We start from the raw sequence: 25,387 nt of genomic DNA, 5'->3' as shown, positions 1-25,387 counted from the left end.
GGGCAGAATAATGTGCGTTATGGCAAAATCAACACAACTGAATGACATTATCGGCAAAATGTATAATGGGTGAATTTATCACTGAAAGCAATCTCTTCTAAACAACCTTCATGTGGATAAGAATCATGTTAAAGAAAAAAAGTACCAGGACGTACGGTTTTTGAGTATAAATTCAAAAACTTCAGGTTTTGCTTCGTATTGTATTCATGTAATACTTCATATTTATTCAATGTTACAATACAAAATAAACATAAATACGAATAGCGATACTAAAGAAAATAATCTCGTTCACTTTTTACCAAAATAATAAAAAAATAAAAAACGTATCTTTAAAAAAATCTAGCTTCACAACAATGGCGGTAGTCGAATTTAAGATGTCAGTTGAAAAACAAACAATAAAACAAATTCTCAATTCAATATCTAATAACAGTCCTACCTACAGTCTTTAATTTTGTTTGGTCAAGTAGTTCATAAAAATATTTCATGTTTAAACAATCTATATATTAATACGTGAAGCAAAAACTTTGTATCCCTTTTTACGAAAATAGCGCGGACGGAGGAATATGAAATTTTCTACACTTATAGAGAATATAGAGAAGAAGTGCACAATGCTAATATTTTTTAAAAATAATGCATAAAAGATACATTAGATTAATAAAGAAAACATTACACACACACTACATAGTACCACGTATTTGACGCACACACGCATACATACTATTTATTGTCAAACTTTTGTTCTTGACGTCTGTGGTCAAATTAAGAATAGATTAAATATTGTTTGTCTTTATAAATATTTTTTTATAGTGCAGCCTTGGCGAAATTTGTGATTATAGAAGTATAAAATACAATCATAATAGTGTACAAATTTACAATTCCAATTAATTATAGTCGAATTTCGACTACTGCGGGACCTCTAGTTTTATAGAAATATGTAATAGCCGAATCAATATTGATCTATATTAATTCTAGAAAAAGAACTTAATTGACTTATTAATTAAAATGCACTGTGTACTACTGCTATCGTTAACGTTGATATAATTAAAACTATATTAGTTCAGAGTTAGCTTCGATTCATAATATAACTTTTCTTAAACGATACGGTGCATGTGTTTTTATGAATAAAGTGTTGAAGTGATTGTCGAAGTGTCCGTTTTTATCAATATTCGTTCCGTTTTATTAATTCGAAAGGAATCATGATAAGGTAATTTAATTATTTAATAAACAAATAAATTTTAACGTTGAAAACTTTTGAAACAAAAGAAATATATATTAAAAATAAATAAATAAATATGGAACATAAATTTAGTTATATAATTTAGATACTGCCGATGTCCATTGTCCATGTCCACACGATTATCTCTTTCAGAAGGACAGAACAGCGATTAAAAAAATATTGTTTGATCTATACTTATTACTTATATTTATTATAATATTATAAAGCTGAAGAGTTTGTTTGTTTAAGCGCGCTAATCTCAGGAACAACTCGTCCGATTTGAAAAATTCTTTCTGTGTCACATAACTCATTTATTGAGGAAGGCTATAGGCTATATAACATCACGCTAAGACCAATAGGACCAAGCGGAGCACCAATAAAGAATGTTTCAAAATCGGAGTATTTTTCCCTTTTGAAAGCTTACGCTATATACGCCAAAGTAACTATTCCACGCGGACGAAGTCGCGGGCAAAAATTAGTTAAATATATTTCTGTGCATCGAAGAGGGACTTAATGATAATATATTTTTATATCTCTGTCTAGATTTAAAGTAAGCGTGACGGACAGCCCCACGATCTCCCTAACGCCTCCACATAGCTTGGAGTACGTTTGCCCTCGTGGGGGTACTAGCCCCAACGGCAGTACCACACCGAACGGGTTCTCGAACAAGTCTGCAGCCACCGTGCTACTTAATCCTAGTTATCTGCAGAACCCCTGTCAATGTAACCAGTCTATAAAGGTACGTAAGCGATGCATGTTGATTTTTATATAAATATAGTAATAACATTTTTTACTAGTGCTAGCTTACTGAGTTTCTCGACGGATCCCCTCAAAACTCCCGATTTAAGCCCCGTGAGCTCACCTACACGTCAAGGAGAAGCTGAAATAGCCTCTCAAGGCTATCAGCATAGGTAGGAAAGAAAAATAAAATAAAACTAGTGGTAGGGCGTCTTCTGAGTCTTTACAGGTAAGTACCACCACCCTGCCTATTTCTGATATGAAGCAGTAATGCGCTTCGTTTTGATGGATGGGGCAGCAGTTGTATTGTAAAATTCAGTGGTAGAACTCAAGTCTCAAGCTTTCAGTATGTACGTTGATGATGTCTATGGGCTCCGGTAACTATTTAATACCAGTTGAGCCTGAGCTAGTCCACCTAACTAAGCTTAAAAAAAAATGTTTTTAACCGTTTACTTTTTCACCAAAAAAAAATTACTATATACTAAATACTGTGGTTTGTTATTTACTTCTCGCACTAGCGGGAAACTCTCACTCGGAATAAATAAGTCAAACACACTATTTCATAAAAACTTATATTATTTTGGATGTGTACAATATTATAATATTAACAAAAAATTGTGAAAACGACGCTAGGCACTAGACGATACTAATTATTTATTACGATCTAACTTAAACTTAAATCGGCGCGCGAATCTTTCGACTGACGTCAGGTAACACCTGCGCATTCGGAAGTTCCGATCGCGCCCGATGACGCCCCAGTGCGACCCGATATGCCAGTGTTGCAAACTACATATCTCTAATCCAGAGGCTCCCAAACTTATTTTGTCTACTGCCCATTTTGAGAATAAATTATTTTTTATCGCCGACATTTTTTCACCTACTAAAATTACTATAGCGCGAGCTACACAATGCCCCCCTTTTTCTGATTCACTTACCGCCCCCCTTTAGACCTGCAGCGCCTACAAGGGGGCGTTATCGCCCACTTTGAGAAAGGCTGCTCTAATCTCTAGAAGCTAAGAATTCTTGATGCATGCAATGTCAGGGAGACATAGTACCGCCTTGTAAAATACCTTTTTATTTAAATCAGCAATTACTATGATTATTAATTAATATCAAACCGGGCAAGTTTCCTATATTAAATTGGGCAGGTACAAGACTTTAACCGCAACAGCTAAAAATTACACTTTTTGTGGGATACTTAGCTTACTTAGATTAGAACGGGTGTATTTGCGGAACATCTAGTTTTCCTTGTCGCATATCCGCCCTTTAATAGTTGTAAGGTCAAGAGCCAATAAGTTGTCCTTTGTTATTATTCGGAAATTACCTACAGTAGCTTTTAATTTTTTTTTATTGCTTGGATGGGTGGATGAGCTCACAGTCCACCTGGTGTTAAGTGGTTACTGGAGCCCATAGATATCTACAGCGTAAATGCGTTACCCACCTTGAGATACAAGCTCTAAGGTCTCAAGTTTAGTTACAATTACAACGGCTGCCCCACCCTTCAAACCGAAACGCATTACTGCTTCACGGCAGAAATAGGCGGGGTGGTGGTACCTACCCGCGTTGACTCACAAGTGGTCCTACCACCAGTAACTACGCAAATTATAATTTTGCGGGTTTGACATTTATTACACGATGTTATTCCTTCACCGGGGAAGTCAATTGTGAACATTTGTTGAGTTCGTATTTCATTAGAAAAATTGCTACCCACCTGGGATTCGAACACCGGTGCATCGCTACATACGAATGCACCGGACGTCTTATCCTTTAGGCCACGACAACTTTTAAATATTTTTTCTCTTTACATGTCAACATAAGTTTGTAATAGCGAAAAAAATCAAGAAATTTGTTGTTAATATTTTCAGAGCATCAGTGAAGTGGCATTAGCTATGCCTGTCGCAAACTGGAACGAGCTTCCGGCTGACACGATCGGCTCTGAGGGCCTGTCGTGGCGAAGACTTCACATGTCCAGAGCCAAGCTCAAGGCCACGGCTACTACATCAGAATTATTATCAGGTACAACAGTTGACGTCGCCCTAAACATGTCATGACGGATCCTCCTGATCCATTACGGTCACCCTCCTCACTGAACCCGTCGCTTGCGACGAAGGGCTCGACGAGTAAATTAACCCATAGACACAGCCCACTGAGTTTCTCGCCGGATCTTCTCAGTGGGTCGCGTTTGAGTCCAGTGAGCTTACCTACGTGTCAAGGAGATGCTGAAATAGCCTCACAAGGCTATCAGCATAGGTAGGCTAAAAAAAAGGTACAACAACACTTGATATTATGATATTTTTAAAATTAAAACAGCTTTTCCAAATTTAATCTCGCGTTTTTTAGTATTACGCAATATTTAAATGTGGAACGCCTAAGTCGTCCGTGACGACACAAAAACTTTGAAGTATTAGAAATGTCAGAAAAAAATAGAAAAAAAGCGAGAGATCAAAACGTAAAACTAGTTTTAACTATGGCTATGATTTGCGAATACCGAAGAAAGCATTAAGATATTTTCAATTAAAACGATTTGTGAGATTTTCATAACTGTAGAGTAGTGTGACTGGTGGTGTGTATCGACTTTGTGTTGACTATGGCCTCCAATAATGACTTAACACGAAATTCATTTACACTTCAAAAATAGCTCTCAGTATGTACCTTCTTCTTCTTCTTCTTTGTCGTTTCCTCGTTACTGAGGGTCGTGACCACCTTGGTCCAGTTTTTGCACCAGCTTCCTCCAATGTTGCCTACATTCGGCCTGCTTAATGGCGCCCGAGACGCTGGTGTTTGTGGCCTCCTTGATAATGTATGTATGTACCTACCTACCTAGATAAAGGCTTTTTTGTCATGACATTGAAGATTAAAAAATGATATCAATCGATTATCATAATGTCGAACCTCAGTGGTAAAATCAATGTAGCCCATTTATCTACAAGTATTTTTTTTATAGGTACCTACTTATTTCTAGATATTTTTTCACTCACTCTTTAAACTCAGTACTACAAAAAAAAAAAGATTTAAAAATGGAATGCGTGTATGCAGATAATAATCATGCAAAAAACGAAAAAAAAATGTAAGCACATACAAATTATAACCAGTGCTTGAAGGCAAATAAGTAATTTGCTTTTTGAAGGTCAACGCTCTGTGAATCTAAAATTTGGTGAGTCACAACGCGGCAACTGCGGTGTTATTATGAAACTTCTTTTTGTTTGGGCTCTTGTTTAGACATTAAGTCACGTCCGTATTGTTCTTTGTGTTCCACCAATAAATAATGGTGAGATTCTAAAGAAATATTTCAAAAAACAACATTTATAAAAATTGGCTTTATTCATCAGCCGCTGATCGATGTTCCGTTCTTAAATGGCCTAAATAAAAAAATCCATGAAAAAAAAAAACACGATGTCGGAAGATAATAATCTGTATAAAGTCAATAACTGAATTTAAAAAATCTCACGGCACACTATGATGTTCATATTGTATTCTTCAAATTATCATCAATTAAATAAGCTGTCACATCGCTCACATTGATTACCAATTTGAATCAAAATATAGCCCTGTCAAAATAATACGTACCTAGGTATTCAAACTTTTTGGGTATAGTATATATTATTATTATTGGAATTTCGAAATCTTGTTTTATTTAAGTAGGTCCCACCCATAAAACCCACTGAGTTTCTCGCCGGATCCTCTCAGTGGGATGAGATTACGATTCGGTGGTAGGCTCAATTTCTGTTTATGTAGACGCAAATTCTGTTAGGTTGAACCCGAGAGCTAGTTATAGTCCCGTAGGCTAACAAGGATTATGTAAGGAAAAAACCACAATAGCTGTCAATCAAACAGACCGTAGTGCAGGAGCCGTCATTATCTTGAATCTCGGGGAAGACCTATGTTCAGTAGCGGACGTTTGCGCGTTGATCTAGATGACGATGAAACCACTAAGACTCTGTTTATCTATAAAAAAAAATCAATGAAAGTCACTTCTACATATAATTCCTTATTTTTGACGTTCCTCTCTAGGATTCGCTATGGTCGCAATGGTGGAACTACAAATCAACGAGCCGACGAATGTTCCCGAATGGCTGTTCGTGATGTTCGCCGTTTGCACAACGGTGCTCGTCGCTGTGCATATATTCGCTTTAATGATCTCTACATATTTATTGCCTAACATCGATGCAGTGAGCAAAATGGAAACGCCCGGTGGTCCTACAAGAGCTCTTAGGGATTCACCTCATGAGCGAATGAGGGGTTTTATAGAACTGGCTTGGGCATTTAGTACAGTTTTAGGTAAGTTTATATGAGTATTAATATCACTACCACCTTAAGAAGACACACCACGAAATTATAATATTCGACCCAGGCAAAGGAGTAATGTACGGCCGCGGTCGCTCTATACATGTCATATAGGATCCTCCCGATCCACTATTTGTGCTTTTAAGTACTCCAAGCACTGGCCATAGAACCTAACACCATAGACACAATCCTCTGAGTTTCTCGCCAGATCTTCTCAGGGGATCGCGAATGAAGCACTGCTCTTGTTAAAGCTAATGTTGTTTTAGCAAGACCCCCAAGAGCTCAGCAACCAAACTGCCTATAACTGTAATAGCCTCATAGACTCATAGGGCACCAGCGATTAGGTAGGGTAAATACGGTGATGTTAATCTAAAATGTAATCGTTTCAGGTTTGTTCTTATTTTTGGTGGAAATTGCAATACTCTGCTGGGTGAAGTTTTGGGATTATTCATTTGCTGCTGCAACAGCAGCAACCGTAATTGTTATACCAGGTGAGACTCATCAAACATGCTTAATACTAGGCGATTCAAATTATCTATACATATAAATAAAATTGGAGTGTCTGTTTGTAATATTGAAATAACCGCTTTTTGCTACATGCATTTGAATATATATACGGTAAATACACCAAAATAACATTTTCTACAATTTTTGTTTGTCTGCCTGTCTGTTTGTTCCGGCTAATCTCTGGAGCGACTGGACCGATTTTGACGAGACTTTCACTGATAGGTAGCTGATGATATAAGGAGTAACTTAGGCTACTTTTTTTAGACTAGCTTCGCCCCGCGGCGTCACTCGCGGTACAACAATAATCGCAGGTAACATCGCGGGACTCAGCTATCAATAATAAAATGTAATGTTTCCGAAGCGAAGCGAGGGGGCGAGTCGCTATTATCTAATATATTTTAAAAACAATGACCAATAGCTTTAAAAGGTTTAAATTGAAATGATTTTCTTTTTATTTCCAGTGTTAATAGTTTTCGTGGCGTTCGCGATACATTTCTATCATTCGCTCGTTGTACAGAAGTGTGAGACCACCGTCAAAGACATTGAACAGCTCGAAAATATGAAGAGAGATCTCGACACGGCAACTGTCAAAGTGAACATGTACAACTGAATAACCAAAGTGATTTTAAGACAATTTTCGACGGTTATAAATTTAATATAATAGTTATTAATAATTGAGGTCGTCAGCCCAAAGTGGCCTAAGCTTACCATAGTTATTATGGAGCAATGGAGGCTTAAGATTTCTTGAATTAGAATTTGAGGGTAGGTAAAAAAACAATATCTATGGTTCGAACTATGGATAGGCCGGTTTTGCATCAACATTTATTATATTTTAAATACATTGCAATATACATATAAGCATGGTTATGAAAAATTGTGGGTTAGGCCACTTTCGCGCTGACGACCTCAATAATTATCATCGTTAGAAATTAAAGTTCATACGCTGCAGTTCAACTACCCCTATTACTGTTAATGAATTGTTATTATTATACTATTTATATTTAATTATTATTAATCAATCGATTATTAGCATTAATAGGGACGTAAAGTATTTTTTTGTATGTGTTGTTCAAAATCTGAAATATAATTTGAAAGCCGTTCAGAAATAGGTAAGTTAGAATGGTTTCAAGTTTGTAATCGAAGTTCGTTATCAATAACAACAAAAAAAAAACGCACTGCAGTTTGTGAGATCATGATCTATATAGTAGGCGAGCATCTGCGAGAGAAATCAGATGTGCCCCCTTCACACACTCGTCTTTTTATGCGTCGATAAAATGGCAATTCATTTTACAACCAACTAATTACCTAATTATTAATTAAATTGGGCATAAAATGAAAATTGAGAAACAGTTCTATATGTTAGTATATCACTAGAGAAAATAATAAATAAGTATAGTAGATACTATGGAGTTAATTTAGGCCCAAAAATTATCTACTAAGTCCTTGCTATGAGGAAATTAAATAAGGGCCTGATTCTCATATTTAATTTGTTAGTGTATTGCTAAAACGATATCGGCATTGCAAATTTGACGAACTTGTATTTTTTAAATCTCAACGAAAAAAACTAACGAATAATATATCGAATAATACGTTTTTTTTTATATAACTTAGCGAATTTTTCAACGAAAAACTTGATTGTCGAATTATTTAAGTAACTAATGTTACATTTGAAGGCGTTTATAATCTGGGATTTACCTAAATCCATACTTAAAAAAATAAACATGCCTAAAATTGACTAATATATTAAGGTTGAAGAATAGGTGAGATTACAATTGCATGGAAAAGTAATTGAGACTTAAAGTCGATTTGATACGATCATAGTATATAATAAGATGTAATATGTAGGTGTACAAAAATTTAAAATGTCTCAAAGATTTTCATGTAGATGTGTCAAGTATAGGTTGCGAGTACTAAGTAAAATGAACACAGGGTGCAAAGGTATCTGAGCCGCAGTAAAGTACTAGCTCAAAGTAAATAACTTACAAGCGACAGCGAAGGCATCCTGCTAAAGTTCCTCTGGTGTGTGTTTATACTCGGCATTCCGAGGAGATTCTTCTTAGGCTATTCAATTCAGCTTAATAATAAACGTGTAAAAACTAATCTGTCATTTTACGAACACGGTTTTTTTTTTGTTTAATAATCATGCTATGATTATCAGTGTTACAGATTTAACACGTCATTTCCGGGAACAATGCCAATTCAACCCGTTTTTATGAACACTGATAAAAATTATATCTGTAAATTGTTTAATTCTATAAAGGTTCACCTTTTTATTAAAATCATGGTCTTCCTATTTATGTTTGATAGGAAAAACCATTAGTTAGAACAAAGGAGGAATAATTCAAATTAGAATGAAAAAGAAAAAAAAACAATTCTCACGTCGTCGGTACCTACAACATATCGGAAGATTACCATAAAATTTAGAAGAAAGTGCATTTCGTATGTAGCTATTTATGTCGTACGTCAAAAACTATAATTGACGGGATTAGCGGGAACCAAGTCACCAAGCAAAGGTATCTCATAACCATTGCACACTATAGAATTATAATATATCCTGTTAGCTTAATCAATATTTTCTATGCTCATAAGACTGTAATGTATTATGAATTAAATTGTGTACGCTCATTTGAGGAAAGGACCAATGTATGTAAGATCAAATTGATATTATATGCAATGTGAATTGAAAATGTAATAAAATTTAATTAGATCTTGAACTGTTTCATTTTTACTTTGTAACATAAAATAGCTTAAAGGTACTTTATTAGTAATTAAAAAACTGAAATATCAATGTCCAGATAACATGGTCCCAGTCTTTTTTAATTTCATAATTAATATTGTTTAATGGCCTGGCTTTTTTTCTTTTAGCCTTTTTTTCAATCATTATACTTGACTTAATGAAATGAAAGATAATATGATAATGGGGTCCAAATAAAATGGTGAAAACTTATTGAATTATGAAGTAGGGTGGTCTGAAGAATAACACGTCCGATGTTCTCGTATGGAACGCCGGTACAATGTCGTTGTTCAAATCCCGCAACACGTGCCATTTTTTATACTGCCATCTCCTTGGTTTAATGGGTGAGGCCGCGGGACTCGCCCTGAGAAAATTACTAACAAAAAAATACTAACATAATCTGCCTTAGCTGATCAACCACTGGATCGTAATTGCGACCCACGGAGAAGATTAAGCGACAAACTTACATAGAATCTACGAGTTAGATTGTACGTCGAATTATACGAATTGGGCGACTGGTGGTTGGAATTACTAAAAGCACGAAAAGTTCAGGTGAGGATCCGAAATGAAATGTCTGTCTGTTCGATGCTCCGTTGTCTGGGTCGAGTATGTATCTTGATATCTTTAAGCTTATGTACCTATATAATATACTAGCTTTTGCCCGCGACTTCGTCCACGTGGAATCCAATTATTAGTTCACAAATAATTTTAGAGCAAATTTGGCTAGCATAAAAAACGTTATAGTGAGCCAACCTTAACATGTGGACATATGCTGTCGCGGACTTTTTTTAGATCTTTTAAAGGGGAACAATTCTGTCATACATTATTTTAGCGAAACTTTAACCGTTTCTGTAGCGCACGCAGCGGAAGCTCTCAAAAGGGAAAAAAACCCGATTTTGAAACATTTTTTATTGGTGCTCCGCTTGTATTGGTCTTAGCGTGATGTTATATAGCCTATAGCCTTCCTCAATAAATGGGCTATCTATCTATGATTAGCGCGTTCAAACAAAGAAACTCTTCAGTTTTATAATATTAGTAGGTATAGATATGCCAAACACTTAAAGTAATAATTTAAAGATATTATTTTCATTCATTGTTAAATATTTAATTTAATTTACTAATCCACTGTTAATACTTGTTAAAAGTATAATAGGTAATAAAATTATCAAAATCAAATGATTCACGTAACTTCTAATTCCGCGTTACCACCATTAAAACACTGAGCTGCTTTCATAAGAAACACTAGAACGTTTTATATCAATATGTTTATTAATTGCAATACAAATCCAAACATTACAAATCTATCTTTCGCGTGTTGCAGCACTGCCATACATTTTTCATTTCACTCTCCATTATTAATGATATTTACACTTATCATTTATTATTTAATCTAAATTTTTTTTCTACGAAGACGCACATAATCTTAGCACTGCAAATGAAAAAAAATATTTTTTAAAGTAATCCTGTAATTAAATATAGCTTACAATAAACCTTTTTAGGAATCAAAACCAATTATATTTATTAAAAGTATAAATTTATGAGGTTCATATTATGTTATGCTTTTATCCTAACAGGTCACAAGTAATAATATGTGAATACGAATCTGTAGTTTGATTCCAAAAAGGAAAAGTTTAAACAAATTATTATGAAATATGTAATCACAAAGTACCTATTTTTTTTTACATGTAAAAACACTGTCAATCTCCAAATCTTATTTGAAACTTACTATGATTGGCATTATAATAAAAATAAACATTGCTATTTTAAAAATTATAGTTTGATTTTATTATTGGCTCTGTGAAATGTGTATTTACGTTTGGCAGTTAGAACTATGTAATGCACTTATCTACTATTACTTGTAAAGATTACCAAACATTGACTAAATCGCTTGTAGTTTACTGTCCTACACAAAACTCTTTTCTATCTACCTTCATCATGTTTAAAAACAAAGCTCAATGTTGCCACTGTGTAATTTAATAATTTTAGATTGGCAATCCGGAAGCAGCTACTGACACTAACTTAGTTTACGTACATAATCATGTTTGTTAAATGACTTAAAATTTCTTAATTTTATTTAAAACCGACCAATTAGTTTACAATTTTTTTAGTAATATTGATCCTAAATAAACATGCAATAACATCAAAAATAGGGTAAAAATAAAGTAAAATATTTATTGGTGACACCGGAAGATTATTTTGAATCGAAATTATCAACGTAGTCCAATAGTGTAGCAGTAATTATAAGATGGTCATTGTAAATTCATCATGTAAATTAGTATTTTTACTTTTATCAGAAAAAAAAAGGTGAATAACAAACAAGTTTTTATCAAGAATATGATGACAGTGTTGATATTTTTGACATTTGACAGTTTCGAATCTCTCGCACGAGGAATGTGCTTGATGCCATGAATTCTTATGTGCCATGACAGCATTAAAATAGTTACCAGCAATATCAATTAATTAACAAATTACTTAATTCTCTAACAATATAATATGACGTACAACTTTAAAAAAAGTCTAGTTAACACACCACAATAAGATTCTTTAAATCTATTTAGCTAATATATTGCTTATATGGTAATGATACACAAAGTCTTAAGTCTATTTCTAAATACGAATCGACGTAATTATTTCGGCACTTGTGTGCATTTTAATGTTGTTGTTCTTTTATATATAGGATTTTTTTAACAATCATTGATTCCTTGTTAGAGTGAGCGTTCGACTTATTTAAATTCTACAATGGAAAACTCTGTTTAGAATTCACTTCCTCACCAAGATGAGCAATGCAATGTTTGTTGCAAGATAATGAATAATCTATTATTTTTCCAGTAGTTCAAAGAATTTGGTACGATAAGGGGACTGATTCTTTTAAGGATTTTCTGAAATACCAATAATAAAAACACATCAATGCTCAAACGATTAAAATTACTACAATAAACTAAGATCATAAAGTTCAGTACAGTTACACAATCACATCTCCACATCGTCGATTGGAACATATTCATCTTGAGTCAAAAGGACACCCTTTCTCGGTTTCGATTCTCCAGGTTTCCGCTTTTCCTCCTCTTTGATTTTTTCAAGTATTATGTTTTCCTTTGGTTTCCAAACTACTAAGGACATACTGGGTTTTTCTAATCTGTAAAATTAAATAATAGACTACCTTTACTACGACTATTACAATGAAGAAATTATGTTATAAAAATTTAAATCCTTGAAAACTCATGAAAATGTGTCAGCCATTCTAGAGATTCACACAAATATTTCAACAATTTTATAATCATTGAGAAATTGTCACTAAAATGCACAGCAGCAAACATCTGTTAATAGTCTTAAAGTAATCACTGTCACACTTTTCACACTGCCATTTATCCCAATTGTGTATCCATACTTACATACATACATCATCCTGTATTTCCAAATAATTGAAATACTAAAGGTGTGATATGTAATGCTATAAAATCTACATTTTGTAATTTTTTTGTCTATAAAATTGATTGAATAAATCAAACCACTAAAGTGGAACAGACAAACTTTCACTTGCTTACCTAACACTTTCATACCTCCACAATTGCACACTTAAACAATGCTACAAAATATAGACTTTATCTATTATATAAAAAAGAATACGATAATTTACTTTAATAGCACATAATACAATAATTATTATTTTCCATACCTTTCCATAAGTGAAGCCGGTATTATGGGCTCAGTCTTAATTTTCTTGACTTCATCAGATAAAACTATTGTGTGTCCTTTTAATCTCTCGCTCATAGGTATGTTGGCAGTGGAGGTTGAAGGTACAGGGCTGTCCATACCTACATCCATCATATCTTCGGAGGCTAGAGAGTGTGATGTATACTCTGTTGATATATGGAGTCCGTTCAGATGTGCGGCCATTTTTTCTTCAGTTATCAATTGTTTTGCAGGTCTATAATGAAGAATATATTGATTAACATTTTTTAAAAGATATTGTTTGACAAATATAACCATTGTAATTTTTCTGTTATAAATGGTTTTATAGGAAGAAGTTTGCTTAAATTACCAAAAAATACAAAATTACAAAATTCTTCATACACTTCACTATAGATAGCTTTGGATGCTTATGGATATATGAGCTGTGAGATGTGGCTGTGAAGCAGCTTCTCATCAGTAGGTCATATAGTAAATCGAATACATTTATAATACAATGTCTGTATAATCCCTAAATAATACAAATTAACTATTTATATTACAGCTGTAACTATAGTTTTATGTTGTTAATTTAATAGCCAATTCATTTGCTCTGATATAGGTATAATATGATAGGAAGCATGGTTTTCTATTCTCAAAGTGATAGTGATGTTTTTTAATTAAACATGCTTTAACGTAATAACCACTCATTTACTACTTAAATTTAAATCTATGCTGATAAAAACAAAACTAAGGTCGTACTGTAGCTCTTGTCCTGTCGTCAACATAATTAATTGACCACATAATACATGGCCATCAATTTTAGTAGTAAACATATCAACCAATACTCACATCGGTGGTTCAACATCAAGACTTTTTCTCTTGCAATGAGGTACGGCTGATATTTTTGGTAGCAAGCCCTGATTTTGGCCGGTAAATTGAACTAGCTGCGGAGGCGATGTTAATCCCCAAGGAATGCTCTGAACATTCCAGGGTGATCCTGAAGGTGCTGGCATGTAGTGGGGCTCCGAAGCAGGCCGACCAAAAGGTACGGACGACGACAGGGGTTGTTGAGATAACATCTGATTCGCAAGTTCATCAGACTGATTGTACTGATAAGCCTGGTACCCATAGATATCCATTTTGAAGAAATGAATTCAGTAAAAGCTTGAGCACTTCAGACAATTCGCAATAAAGTTCGACAATTTGCCTTTTTGATCGTACACACAGCTCAATAAAAATAAGCGAGTACAAAACAATAACAATTCACACTTGACAGATTGGTTTTTTAAAAGGTTCGTGAAAATTCTTGAATTTTCTATGGTCACTTTTCAATCGTTCAAAGTGACATTCTCGTCAATATTACGAAAATATTTTTGCTATTGAATAGTCTGTACTACCTCAAACTGACAGTTGAAATACTGATATTTGACAACTTGTGTAGGAAATTAGATCCTTGAAATGCGATGCGGATCTAGTTTTTCTAATGAATCATTTGTTTAGTGTTTACCTTTATTCTGCGGAGCAGGAATTCACTCGATTTTGCTAATGAATATTTTATTTTAAAAGATCTATTGAAAAAATGTTAAGGATGCTGTTACTTTACTAATGTTTTAAACCTCAAAAACATTAAAAATGGGTCTCGACTTTGACGTGTTTGAGTTTTGCAAAAAACTGCGACAGAACCGGCCGCCGCCGTACCAGTGCCCACTAGAGAAGTGTGACAAAGTATACAAGAGCTTATGTGGGTTGCAATACCATCTAGTGAACTATGATCATGACAATCCTACACCCACTACGCCAACAGTCACGAACAATCGTAAGAAGGGTAGAGTTAGGGCAGCTGTTCCCACCGGGGACATAGCTTTGCAAAGCCCTCCGAAAGAAGCTTTAACTTTTGCAGAAGCCCAAAAGGTGGTTCAGTTTGAAATAGATGGAAAAATTAGCAGAATTCCCATAGATCAACCTTTGTCAGTAATGTCATTGGAGGAGTGGGAGAAAAAGAATGCTGAACTTGAAAAACCTTTACCTATTGTAGAGCCCCCACCAGAGCCTCATGTGAAATTGCCTGAGGCCAGTTTCAAGGTAACAAAAGCTTAGTTAAACAACAATGTGTGTTAAAAATTCAATGTTTTTCTATGTCAATGAGTTATTTCTATTTAAATATGTAAAGTAATTAAAACATGATTATTGTTTTAGTAGGTAACTTACACTAAAGATAAATAAGGTTTTAGTATCATAAATACCTTGGCTTGTTACAGTTAATTGAAGACTACAATGATCGAGTTAGTGATGCACCTGCAAGGCCAAACGCTTATATCAGATTTATTGAAAAATCAGCTGAGGAGCTTGACGGTGAAGTAGAATATGATGTTGATGAAGAAGACACAGCTTGGCTGGCTTTAATAAATAAGCAAAGACTTAAGCAGGGACTGCCACAAGTGTCAGCTGATACATTGGAATTACTCATGGATAGATTAGAAAAAGAGTCATATTTTCAGGTAAAATCTTAAACAAAAATGAGGATTGAAAGTTTTTCTTCTTTAAGATCATCTAACCATCTGAGCTTGGGCCTGCTTGTACTTCCATAGCCCTTTGGTTGGCTTTCTGGAAGGTGTTTGGGTACTCTGATTGACATTAGATTATGTTTTTTGAACAGGCAACTCAAAGTGGGCAACAACCAGCGGCAACGGTTGATGAAGATGCCGTATGTTGTATTTGCATGGATGGCGAGTGTCAGAACACAAACGTGATATTGTTCTGTGACATGTGTAACCTTGCTGTGCATCAGGATTGTTATGGGGTAAAGAATTATTATTATCATCTTAACATTTATTGAGTACCTTTTGCATTATCACTAGTAGGGTCACTAATCAGGATTTGCAACTATTCTAGATATTTCTGCCCTGAAGTAGTCTTTTGTTTTTGTTTGAGGCTTTTTACAATGAAATTGAGACTTTCACCTCATGCCTCAACTCTGCATCCATGTTCTGGTAACCACCATTACCAGTTTTAAAATATTAAAGAAAAGGATGCATGCCTGTGTTGCGATAGCTGTAGTAAAACAGGCAGGCATAATAAAAAATAAAAACTTATCTATGCAAACCAAAAAGGCAATATAGTTTGAATATTTCTTTTAAAGGTGCCATACATACCTGAGGGACAGTGGCTCTGCAGGCGGTGCTTGCAGTCACCATCCCGCCTTGTCAACTGTGTATTATGTCCCAATACTGGAGGTTTGTGCTATGTAAAATTTTGTAGCTAAGTTTTATTTAATATCAAAGTATTAAATACAGTCTTTAATTTTCCATAAACGGGAACCAATAGGGCAATAAACAACAAATATGAAGTTTTGAAAAAAATGTTATTTTTGATATCTCCATATGACTTGTCAATTTAGTTAACACATAGTTCATGATTCAACCATAGATAGAAATAGATTTATGTCCTAACATTATTGTAGAACTAGGTCATTTATGAAGCACATTTAATGCTTGTAGTTTCACTACTTAGATATAGTGAAGACAGCTGATAGGAGTTCACAGCTGTGAGAACATTTTACTTGTGTTCAATTGTGTGTCAATCAAACCCATGTTGCACAGATAATATAAAGTTATTCAACACTTGCAATACACCCTGTACATATAGTAATTTCATTTAAATCATTCTATGTTTAGAGGTTTTATATCATTCCAAAATCATATTGCAGGAGCATTCAAACAAACAGATCAGGGAACTTGGGCTCATGTTGTGTGTGCATTGTGGATACCGGAAGTGCGATTTGCTAATACAGTCTTTCTGGAACCAATTGGTGAGTGTGAAAATACATTTATATACAAATAAATATACATATAGTATAATTTTTACAAATAACTATGTTATGAATTGTGGAAAAAAATACCAATGAATACCAAATTATTATATTTTTAGGGGGTGAATTAGGGTAATGAGGGAAATTTATAAAAATCTCTGAAAGTCTAAAGCACGAAATTTAATCTAATCTATGAAAAACATTTTATTATACAACTAACATATTTATTATTTATACAACTTATTATATTATTATTATCAAAAATTATTTAATAAAATAAAAATTACAAATGGTTGCAAATATTCATTATCTTTTTGCTTCCTTGAACTGGAATAAGACTGTTCTGTACCATTACAACTGATAAGAATATGTTATAGTCAATCGTAATTTGAAATGTTTAATTTGATAAGTCATTCTCATAGTCATTCAACCTTATAGGTCACCTCAGTGATAAAAAATATTCGGTCTCTATCTACTAGCTTAATTATAAGATAATTCCTAATTACGAGTTTATGGTACTAAGTATTGTAAGCTTAAAGACCCAACATACGGGGCTATTCCAATCATGCATGGTTTGGTTGGCTCACGGGGCTGATTCTGGAAGGATTTGCTAACACTAGCAAAGATAGATGACAGTCACACCAAGTGTAATGATAGAAACTAGAACTTCTCTGATTTATAGCAATATAAACTCGCCGGCCTACATTGCTTTGATAGCTTTGTTAAAACACTGACATCGGTAACAAGATTATTAACTAAACATTATATCACAGATTCAATTGAAATGATCCCGGCGGCTCGTTGGAAGTTACAATGTATGGTTTGCAAGCAGAGGGGAGTTGGCTCTTGCATACAGTGTCATAAGAGTAACTGTTATTCAGCTTTTCATGTGACTTGTGCACAACAAGCTGGGTAAGTACCGGTACTAAAATTGAATACAAATTCAAATTTCACATAAACTACACTTGTGGCGAGACAAGAGCTTGTCCCTAATGCCATAAATAAAAGGGAACTATATTATGGATTGATTTATCTAGAGTAATCTATTACTGGACTCTATAGGTAACATAATGTAAATGTATCTATTTTGATATGAGATCAAAGTAATTTTTTACCTTTTTTTTTATTGCTTATATGGATAGACGAGCTCATGGCTTACCTGGTGTTAAGCGGTTACCGGAGCCCATAGACATCAATAACGTATGCCGCTACTCACCTTAAGACATGACTCCTAAGTCTCAGTTTTACACTACAATGGCCGCCTCAGCCTTCAAACCGAAACACATTACTGCTTCATGGAATAAATTGGGATAACTTGGGCTAATTGGGTGGTGGTACCTACCCGTGTGGCCTCAGTGCACGCTTTAACACCAGTAGTTACGCAAAATATATTTTTACGGGTTTTATTTATAATCCTCCTTGCGTTGTATTCCTCACTGCTGAGGTTCGTAACCACCCTTTTTTATCACCTCGCATACAGGATCTTTCTCCATCTATTCTTGTCTCTGGTGGTGTGGAGGGCGTTGTGAAATGTGGAATCAAGAGCGGTGCGGATCTGGTCGGACCAACGTATTGGGCTACGCCCCCGGGGTCTTTTCCCATCTACCTTACCGGTCACGATGAGCCTCTGGAGATTGCTACCATCCTTCCGTGCAATGTTTTATTTATTTATATTATACGATGATGTTATTCTTTCATCGTGAAAGTCGTTTGTGAACATCGGTTAATTACGTATTTAATTAGAAAAATTGGTACCGGCTCTGTGAGTTTCGAACGTCGGCACAGTCGCATTGCTCGATACAAATTCACGAGGCGTCTTAACCTATAGGTCGTGATGACATCGAAAATGAAATTCATAAAAATGTCTCTAAAAACATCCGCAGACTTTATATGAAAATGGAAGCGGCCGGATCTGGCCGGGACCCAAGCCAGCCGGTTCAGGTTGCGAAAATGGCGTACTGCGACGCGCACACTCCGGCGCATGTCCTACAAGAGAGACGAGCCAGGGACTCGGACAACGATTCTAAATGCAACGACCTCAATGCAGTGAGACAGAAAGGGCGGGATAAGATCAAACAGGTAAAAACTAATATTTGAATACCAAGTCAAGTATAAGTGGAGACAACTTGTGAGGGCCCTTTGTACCAGCGGGGTATCCTAGGACAACAACAACAACAAGTCAAAATCAATCAATTTCGCAAAATCAATGCCAAAGGCGTTGGAGACAAATTGTTTATAAAAAAAAAAACAAGTCAAAGTTAAAATTACTTGTGAAGTTAAAAGTGATTGTATACACAAACCTGACGTTTGATAAAATTAGTGATTGAGTGATCAGAAGCTACTGTTTATGTTATTGTCATAAAACGTTAGGTGGGGTAGATTGACCGCATTTAAATTTAGAATGAATAATATAAATGTATCTGGAATAATAGGTGCTCATACTATGCCGTTTTTTTGGACATGGCATAATTATTATTATATTTTTATTAGTAAGCAGACCAGCACACGAGCCACACGAGTGGTTAGTGGTTATGGTCGCTAGTGAAAGCCAGAAATATCAGAAGCACAGTGAAGTCGCTGCCTACCCAATTAGTTACCTAACTTTTCCATAAAAATCAACCCGAGGTTTACTAATGTTTATAATTTTAACCATATCTAGGCACGTCGCGTGTTAGCAATGAAACGAACTTGGGCCCCGGTCGTGTTAGTACCGACTTTACCGGCCGAGCGTGTGGCGGACGTGGCCCAGCTGGCCCAGGGTCCGCCCGCCGCCAGGGCCCAGCTCATGAAGCGACTCCTCGCTTACTGGACCCTGAAACGGCACAGCAGGAACGGTGTGCCGCTATTGAGGAGACTACAGAGCTTGACGACTAATCATGGTGAGTTTTCATTTATTTATATATGTACTAGCTTTTGCCCGCGACTTTGTCCGCGTGGAATGGTTCACAAATAATGTTTTATGTTAGAAGAAATTTGGTTAACATAAAAAACGTTATAGTGAGCCAACCTTAAGATATAGATCTTTTAAAGGGGAACAATTCTGTCATACATTATTTTAGCGAAACTTTAACCGTTTCCGCATAGCACGCAACGGAAGCTCTCAAAAGGGAAAAAAGCCCGATTTTGAAACATTCTTTATTGGTGCTCCGCTTGTGTTGGTCTTAGCATGATGTTATATAGCCTATGGCCTTCCTCAATAAATGGGCTATCTAACACTGAAATAATTTTTCAAATCGGACTAGCCCTTTGAATAAACAAACAAACTTTTCAGCTTTAAAATATTAGTATAGACTGGCTAAACCACTACGCTTCGCTGTGGTTAGCTATGGATCTCTCAAAACTACTCTCGCGTCAGCAAATGCAGAATTTTTCATCACAATCTTCTGCTTTTGCAACCCAAAGAAGATAAACATATGATCAATAAACCTATAAATACCTATATAGGTTTATATACCACGTTGTATTCCTTCAGTTTTTGAACCAATATGAGTAGCGTATTTTTTAAAAAATTCTATTATTATTTACAGGCAGCAGAGGCATACAAGACGCAGCTGTCAATGTACGAGAGCTGTGTAATCAGTTGAAGTATTGGCAGAGAATACGACAAGATTTGGAACGCGCAAGGTGATTTTAATGGTTTTATATAACTTCTATTTTTTACATACATTTTCGAGAGCTTGACAATAATAATAATAATAAAAAAATAACGAATTCAAATTATTTGAAGCGTTCGTATCGATTGATTCAAACATGACGGGACTAAAAACTTTTAATTAAGCAATAACAGCGTGGAATAAAAACCAAATCCGCCACGTCTGTTTTTGTGTAATGTTTGAGTGGTAGTGGTACCACTATTTCGTTGATTTTTGTCGTGACACAGCTATGCGTTCCGGATCGAATGGAGGTTGCGTTAACATTTGAAATTCGGTTAACATCTCCATAATTCAAAACCAATAAACGGATGCAATCATTATAAAGATAAAAGATAAATTTAATATTCCCACAGAGGTATTTAACTTGAGATGTATTGTAAAGTTATGTTCAGATGCACACATTAATGTATATTAGTATATATTTTTCCGAATTCCATACAGAGGCTCGGCACACACCCTGTATATTAGATAGATTGTCTATGTAACAGTAACATAGAGTCGGTAATGTTTTGCATAGATTGCTGTGTGAGCTGGTACGAAAATGCGAGCGTCTGAAGCCATTTTCAGATGCACACAATATATATATTTTCGAATTCAATACAGATGCTCGGCACACACCCTGTATATTAGATATATTGTGTATATAACAGTAACATAGAGTCGGTAATGTTTTGCATAGATTGCTGTGTGAGCTGGTACGAAAATGCGAGCGTCTGAAGCCATTTTCAGATGCACACAATATATATATTTTCGAATTCAATACAGATGCTCGGCACACACCCTGTATATTAGATATATTGTGTATATAACAGTAACATAGAGTCGGTAATGTTTTGCATAGATTGCTGTGTGAGCTGGTACGAAAATGCGAGCGTCTGAAGCCATTTTCAGATGCACACAATATATATATTTTCGAATTCAATACAGATGCTCGGCACACACCCTGTATATTAGATATATTGTGTATATAACAGTAACATAGAGTCGGTAATGTTTTGCATAGATTGCTGTGTGAGCTGGTACGAAAATGCGACCGTCTAAAGCTATTTTCAGATGCACACAATATAACTAGTCAGGTAATAAGTATTGTCACACAGTAAAAACTTTTCTTTTAGAATGCTGGCCACAAAAAAGTTTATTGAATTCGAATTTCGAATTGTTCATGAAAATAAAAATGTATACTTTTAGAATTTTACTCATTTTTTAATATGGAATGGACGCTTAAAGAAGACCGTGTTGCAGTTATTGCGTTGCATCGTTGCGGTTACGCGCCAATTCAAATTTTTAATATACTGAAAAATTTGAATATAACCAAAAGATTCGTTTATCGTGCCATCAAACGATACAATGAAGACTCTAGTGTAGATGACAGGTCAAGAAGTGGTCGCCCTCGGTCTGTTAGGACTCCAGCAGTGATAAAAGCTGTGAAGGCGCGAATTCAAAGAAATCCCAAACGTAAGCAGAAACTGTTGGCCCTTCAGATGGGGTTAAGCAGAACCACGGTGAAAAGGGTATTAAATGAAGACTTCGGGCTTCGGGCATATCGAAGAAAAACAGGACATCGTTTGAATGCTCGTCTAATGGACCTGAGACTGAAGAGATGCCGCGCTTTGTTGAAGCGGTACGCGGGAAAAAAATATCGGCCAATTCTTTTTTCGGATGAAAAAATTTTACCGTAGAAGAGAGCTACAACAAACAAAATGATAAGGTGTACGCACACAGTAGTGAAGAAGCGAGCAACCGTATTCCGCGTGTCCAACGAGGTCATTTTCCATCCTCGCTCATGGTATGGTTGGGAGTTTCTTATTGGGGCTTAACAGAGGTACATTTTTGTGAGAAAGGTGTAAAAACGAATGCAGTTGTGTATCAAAATACAGTCCTGACGAACCTTGTGGAACCTGTTTCTCATACCATGTTCAATAACAGGCACTGGGTATTCCAACAAGATTCGGCGCCAGCTCATAGAGCGAAGAGCACACAAGACTGGCTGGCGTCGCGTGAAATCGACTTTATCCGGCACGAAGACTGGCCCTCCTCCAGTCCAGATTTGAATCCGTTAGATTACAAGATATGGCAACACTTGTAGGAAAAGGCGTGCTCAAAGCCTCATCCCAATTTGGAGTCACTCAAGACATCCTTGATTAAGGCAGCCGCCGATATTGACATGGACCTCGTTCGTGCTGCGATAGAAGGCCTGTATTCAAAATCACGGAGGTCATTTTGAATAAACTTTAGTGTCATAAGAATCTATGTTTTGTTAAGTTCATTTTGGTATCTTAATGGTTACATAACGAATAAACTTGTTTCAATTATTTTACATTAAACATGTGACAGAATTTATGACCTGACTAGGTATATATATATGGTTTTTCGAATTCAATACAGATGCTCGGCACACACCCTATATATTAGATAGATTGTCTATGTAACAGTAACATAGAGTCGGTAATGTTTTACATAGATTGCTGTGTGAGCTGGTACGTAAACGCGAGCGTCTGAAGGCGGAGTACACCCGCGTGTGGGAGCGCTGCTTCCTTCACTCGCTGCGACCCGAGCGGGCCGTGCTCCACAAGCTGCTGCGCTTGTTGCGCCAGAAGGACTCCAGCGATATATTCACGGAGCCGGTCGACTTGCAAGAGGTAACTTGTGCCTGGGTCTTTTCTTTAATTTTTTTTTTATTGCCCTTGTAGGCAGACGAGCATACGGCCAACCTGATGGTAAGTGGTTACCGTCGCCCATGGACTTCAGCAATGCCAGGGACAGAGCCAAGCCGCTGCCTACCGGTTCGTGGTGATAAGGCTATCAGGGCACGCCCATATATATATTCCTTCGAAATGTTGACCCTTGGAATTTTTTAGAAAATAGGGTACAAAGTTAATAAGAGCATACCGATTTTGAATTTTGTATACGCACTAAGAATTTGCGTTCAAGCCATTATTATCGTTTTTTTAATTTTATTTGCATTACATTGATTCGCACATATCTCGAGGTTGCCCTGAATTGATAGTTCAAGTTATGTAGTATAGTATAGTTATTGTATGTTAGTATTTGAGTTGTTGATTGATCAATTTAGAAAATATATGAATAAGTGGATGAAGAGATTAAGTACAATTTTTAAGATTTTTTTAATTTTTACATTTGAATGAAAGTGTTATGTGCTCATAAACCATATTAGACATTAAAACTCTGGGCTTAAAGGCTATTTTTAGAAATTGCATATCGACGCTTGAAAGGCAAACGTGACCAAGCGACAATGTGTGAACTTTACAGTAAACTAATTTAAAGTTGAAATACCTGAAAAAAGTTATATTTTAACGAATCTAGCTGTAGGATTGAAATTATTTTAATAAAGCTAAAAATAATTTTTTTTTTTGCGCATCGAATATGGTTATTGCCTATCATGTATAAAGCAGTTATTGTCGCTTAGTCACGTTTGCCTTTCAAGCGTCGATATGATAAAGGGATTATGTACGAAGAAAAAATACAAGCAATAAAAGTTTGTTGTCCGTTTTCTCAAAATTATTAAATTGTATCATATCCCCTTCATCCACTCATGTCTTCATATAAGTATTAATGTAACAGAATTTCATAAAATAACTTCAATTTTTTTTTTAAATGGAACACCCTAATTGAGTTGTTTAACGAATATGCGTCTTAAACAGAGTTAACATAAAGATCGTTTTTGCATAGGTACCAGACTACAGCACAATTGTGAAACACCCCATGGACCTGAGCACGATGGAGAAGAAGTTGGACCGCGGCGCTTACAAGAACATTGATGACATCGAAGACGACTTCAAACTGATGATAGACAATTGTCTCGCGTATAACAATAAAGATACAGTGTTTTACAAGTGAGCCGCTATACTAACCAGATATGCTAAACTGACTTTTTTTTATTGCTTAGATGGGTGGATGAGCTCACAGCCGACCTGATGTTAAGTGGTTACTGGAGCCCATAGACGTCTACAACATAAATGCGCCACCCACCTTGAGATGTAAGTCCTAAAGGTCTTAAGTATAGTTACAACGGCTGCCCCACCCTTCAAACCTGGTGGTACCTACCCGCGCAGACTCACAAGAGGTCCTACCACCAGTAATTACGCAAATTATAATTTTGCGGGTTTGATTTTTATAACGCGATGTTAAGAAAAATCGAGATTCGAACACCGGTGCATCGCTCGACACGAATGCACCGGACGTCTTATCCTATAGGCTACTACGACTTCAAACGACTTTGACTTTAACAATTATAGTAAATTCGCATCGTATAAACTGGATTAGATTTTTAAAAAGCCATAATGGTAGTGCTCCGAGGAGTATTCATGCAATTTTAGTGACACAGGCCTAAAGCGATGGAAATCGAATTTTAAAGAAGTGTCACTTGCTTCATAAAGAAATTTTAAACTGCTCTAAACTTGATGTTATTCCTTCACCGTGGAAGTCAATCGTGAACATTTGTTGAGTACGTATTTCATTAGAAAAATTGGTACCCGCCTGGGATTCGAACACCGTTGCATCGCTCAACACGAACGCACCGGACGTCTTATCCCTTAGGCCACGACGACAAAATGCAAAACTTTACTGTTACTGTACTGTGTAAACGGATAGTAGTTATAAAACAGTCGCGCTTTTGTTTCCAGAGCCGGTGTGAAGATGCGCGAGCAATGCGCGCCGGTATTCCGTCAGGCGCGCCGCGACGTGGCGGCCGCGGGACTCCGCCACCTCGCCGCGCGGTCCCGCGCCGCCAGCACCGACAGCGATCGTACTCTAGG

The 25,387-nt window shown here is 35.9% G+C and overlaps 3 protein-coding genes and 1 long non-coding RNA gene across 10 annotated transcripts in view; 2 read left to right on the top strand and 2 right to left on the bottom strand.

The window, feature by feature from the left end:
* The window catches only part of LOC149501257 (calcium release-activated calcium channel protein 1), a 79,491-nt gene extending 70,032 nt beyond the window's left edge, over window positions 1-9,459 (top strand). For all 6 annotated transcript variants that reach the window (XM_089733979.1, XM_089733976.1, XM_089733982.1 and 3 more), the window contains 5 exons: window positions 1,760-1,955; window positions 3,820-3,970; window positions 5,966-6,232; window positions 6,628-6,729; window positions 7,207-9,459. In XM_089733979.1, the coding sequence (XP_089590105.1) occupies window positions 1,760-1,955; window positions 3,820-3,970; window positions 5,966-6,232; window positions 6,628-6,729; window positions 7,207-7,355 (865 nt within the window). In that variant the 3' untranslated portion in view covers window positions 7,356-9,459. The remainder of the gene's footprint in view (window positions 1-1,759; window positions 1,956-3,819; window positions 3,971-5,965; window positions 6,233-6,627; window positions 6,730-7,206) is intronic.
* Window positions 3,910-4,869, bottom strand: LOC149501258 (uncharacterized). Its single transcript, XR_016324404.1, has 3 exons — window positions 4,767-4,869; window positions 4,476-4,606; window positions 3,910-4,033 (listed from the first exon to the last, which is right to left on the bottom strand). It is a non-coding gene; the product is annotated as an uncharacterized LOC149501258 (long non-coding RNA).
* Window positions 9,460-10,729: 1,270 nt separating the features above from the next.
* Window positions 10,730-14,438, bottom strand: LOC149501256 (uncharacterized). The gene is made up of 3 exons (XM_089733970.1): window positions 14,001-14,438; window positions 13,156-13,407; window positions 10,730-12,615 (listed from the first exon to the last, which is right to left on the bottom strand). The coding sequence occupies exons 1-3, from the start codon at window positions 14,288-14,290 to the stop codon at window positions 12,450-12,452; spliced, it is 708 nt and encodes a 235-aa protein (XP_089590096.1). The 5' UTR covers window positions 14,291-14,438; the 3' UTR covers window positions 10,730-12,449.
* Window positions 14,439-14,572: 134 nt separating this feature from the next.
* Window positions 14,573-25,387, top strand: part of Br140 (bromodomain-containing protein 140) — a 26,521-nt gene continuing 15,706 nt past the window's right edge. For both annotated transcript variants that reach the window (XM_089733959.1, XM_089733958.1), the window contains exons 1-12: window positions 14,573-15,233; window positions 15,410-15,649; window positions 15,808-15,951; window positions 16,291-16,384; window positions 16,858-16,959; window positions 17,733-17,871; window positions 18,843-19,038; window positions 19,619-19,838; window positions 20,487-20,583; window positions 23,074-23,251; window positions 24,303-24,466; window positions 25,256-25,386. In XM_089733959.1, the coding sequence (XP_089590085.1) occupies window positions 14,784-15,233; window positions 15,410-15,649; window positions 15,808-15,951; window positions 16,291-16,384; window positions 16,858-16,959; window positions 17,733-17,871; window positions 18,843-19,038; window positions 19,619-19,838; window positions 20,487-20,583; window positions 23,074-23,251; window positions 24,303-24,466; window positions 25,256-25,386 (2,155 nt within the window). In that variant the 5' untranslated portion in view covers window positions 14,573-14,783. The remainder of the gene's footprint in view (window positions 15,234-15,409; window positions 15,650-15,807; window positions 15,952-16,290; window positions 16,385-16,857; window positions 16,960-17,732; window positions 17,872-18,842; window positions 19,039-19,618; window positions 19,839-20,486; window positions 20,584-23,073; window positions 23,252-24,302; window positions 24,467-25,255; window position 25,387) is intronic.

This window comes from Bombyx mandarina, chromosome 16 (genome assembly GCF_030267445.1).
Source record: "Bombyx mandarina strain Sakado chromosome 16, ASM3026744v2".
Classification (NCBI taxonomy): domain Eukaryota; kingdom Metazoa; phylum Arthropoda; class Insecta; order Lepidoptera; family Bombycidae; genus Bombyx; species Bombyx mandarina.
Note: the sequence above shows the minus strand (reverse complement) of the source record. Positions and strands in the feature narration are given on the sequence as shown.

Bases quoted from the DNA above. Each gene is read 5' to 3' on its own strand.
- LOC149501256 (XM_089733970.1), bottom strand. From the start codon at position 14,290: ATGGATATCTATGGGTACCAGGCTTATCAGTACAATCAGTCTGATGAA. The intron at 13,408-14,000 runs GTGAGTATTGGT...TCTTCATTATAG, and splicing joins CTTGATGTTGAACCACCGAT to ACCTGCAAAACAATTGATAA. The intron at 12,616-13,155 runs GTATGGAAAATA...TTAATTTTACAG, and splicing joins CCGGCTTCACTTATGGAAAG to ATTAGAAAAACCCAGTATGT.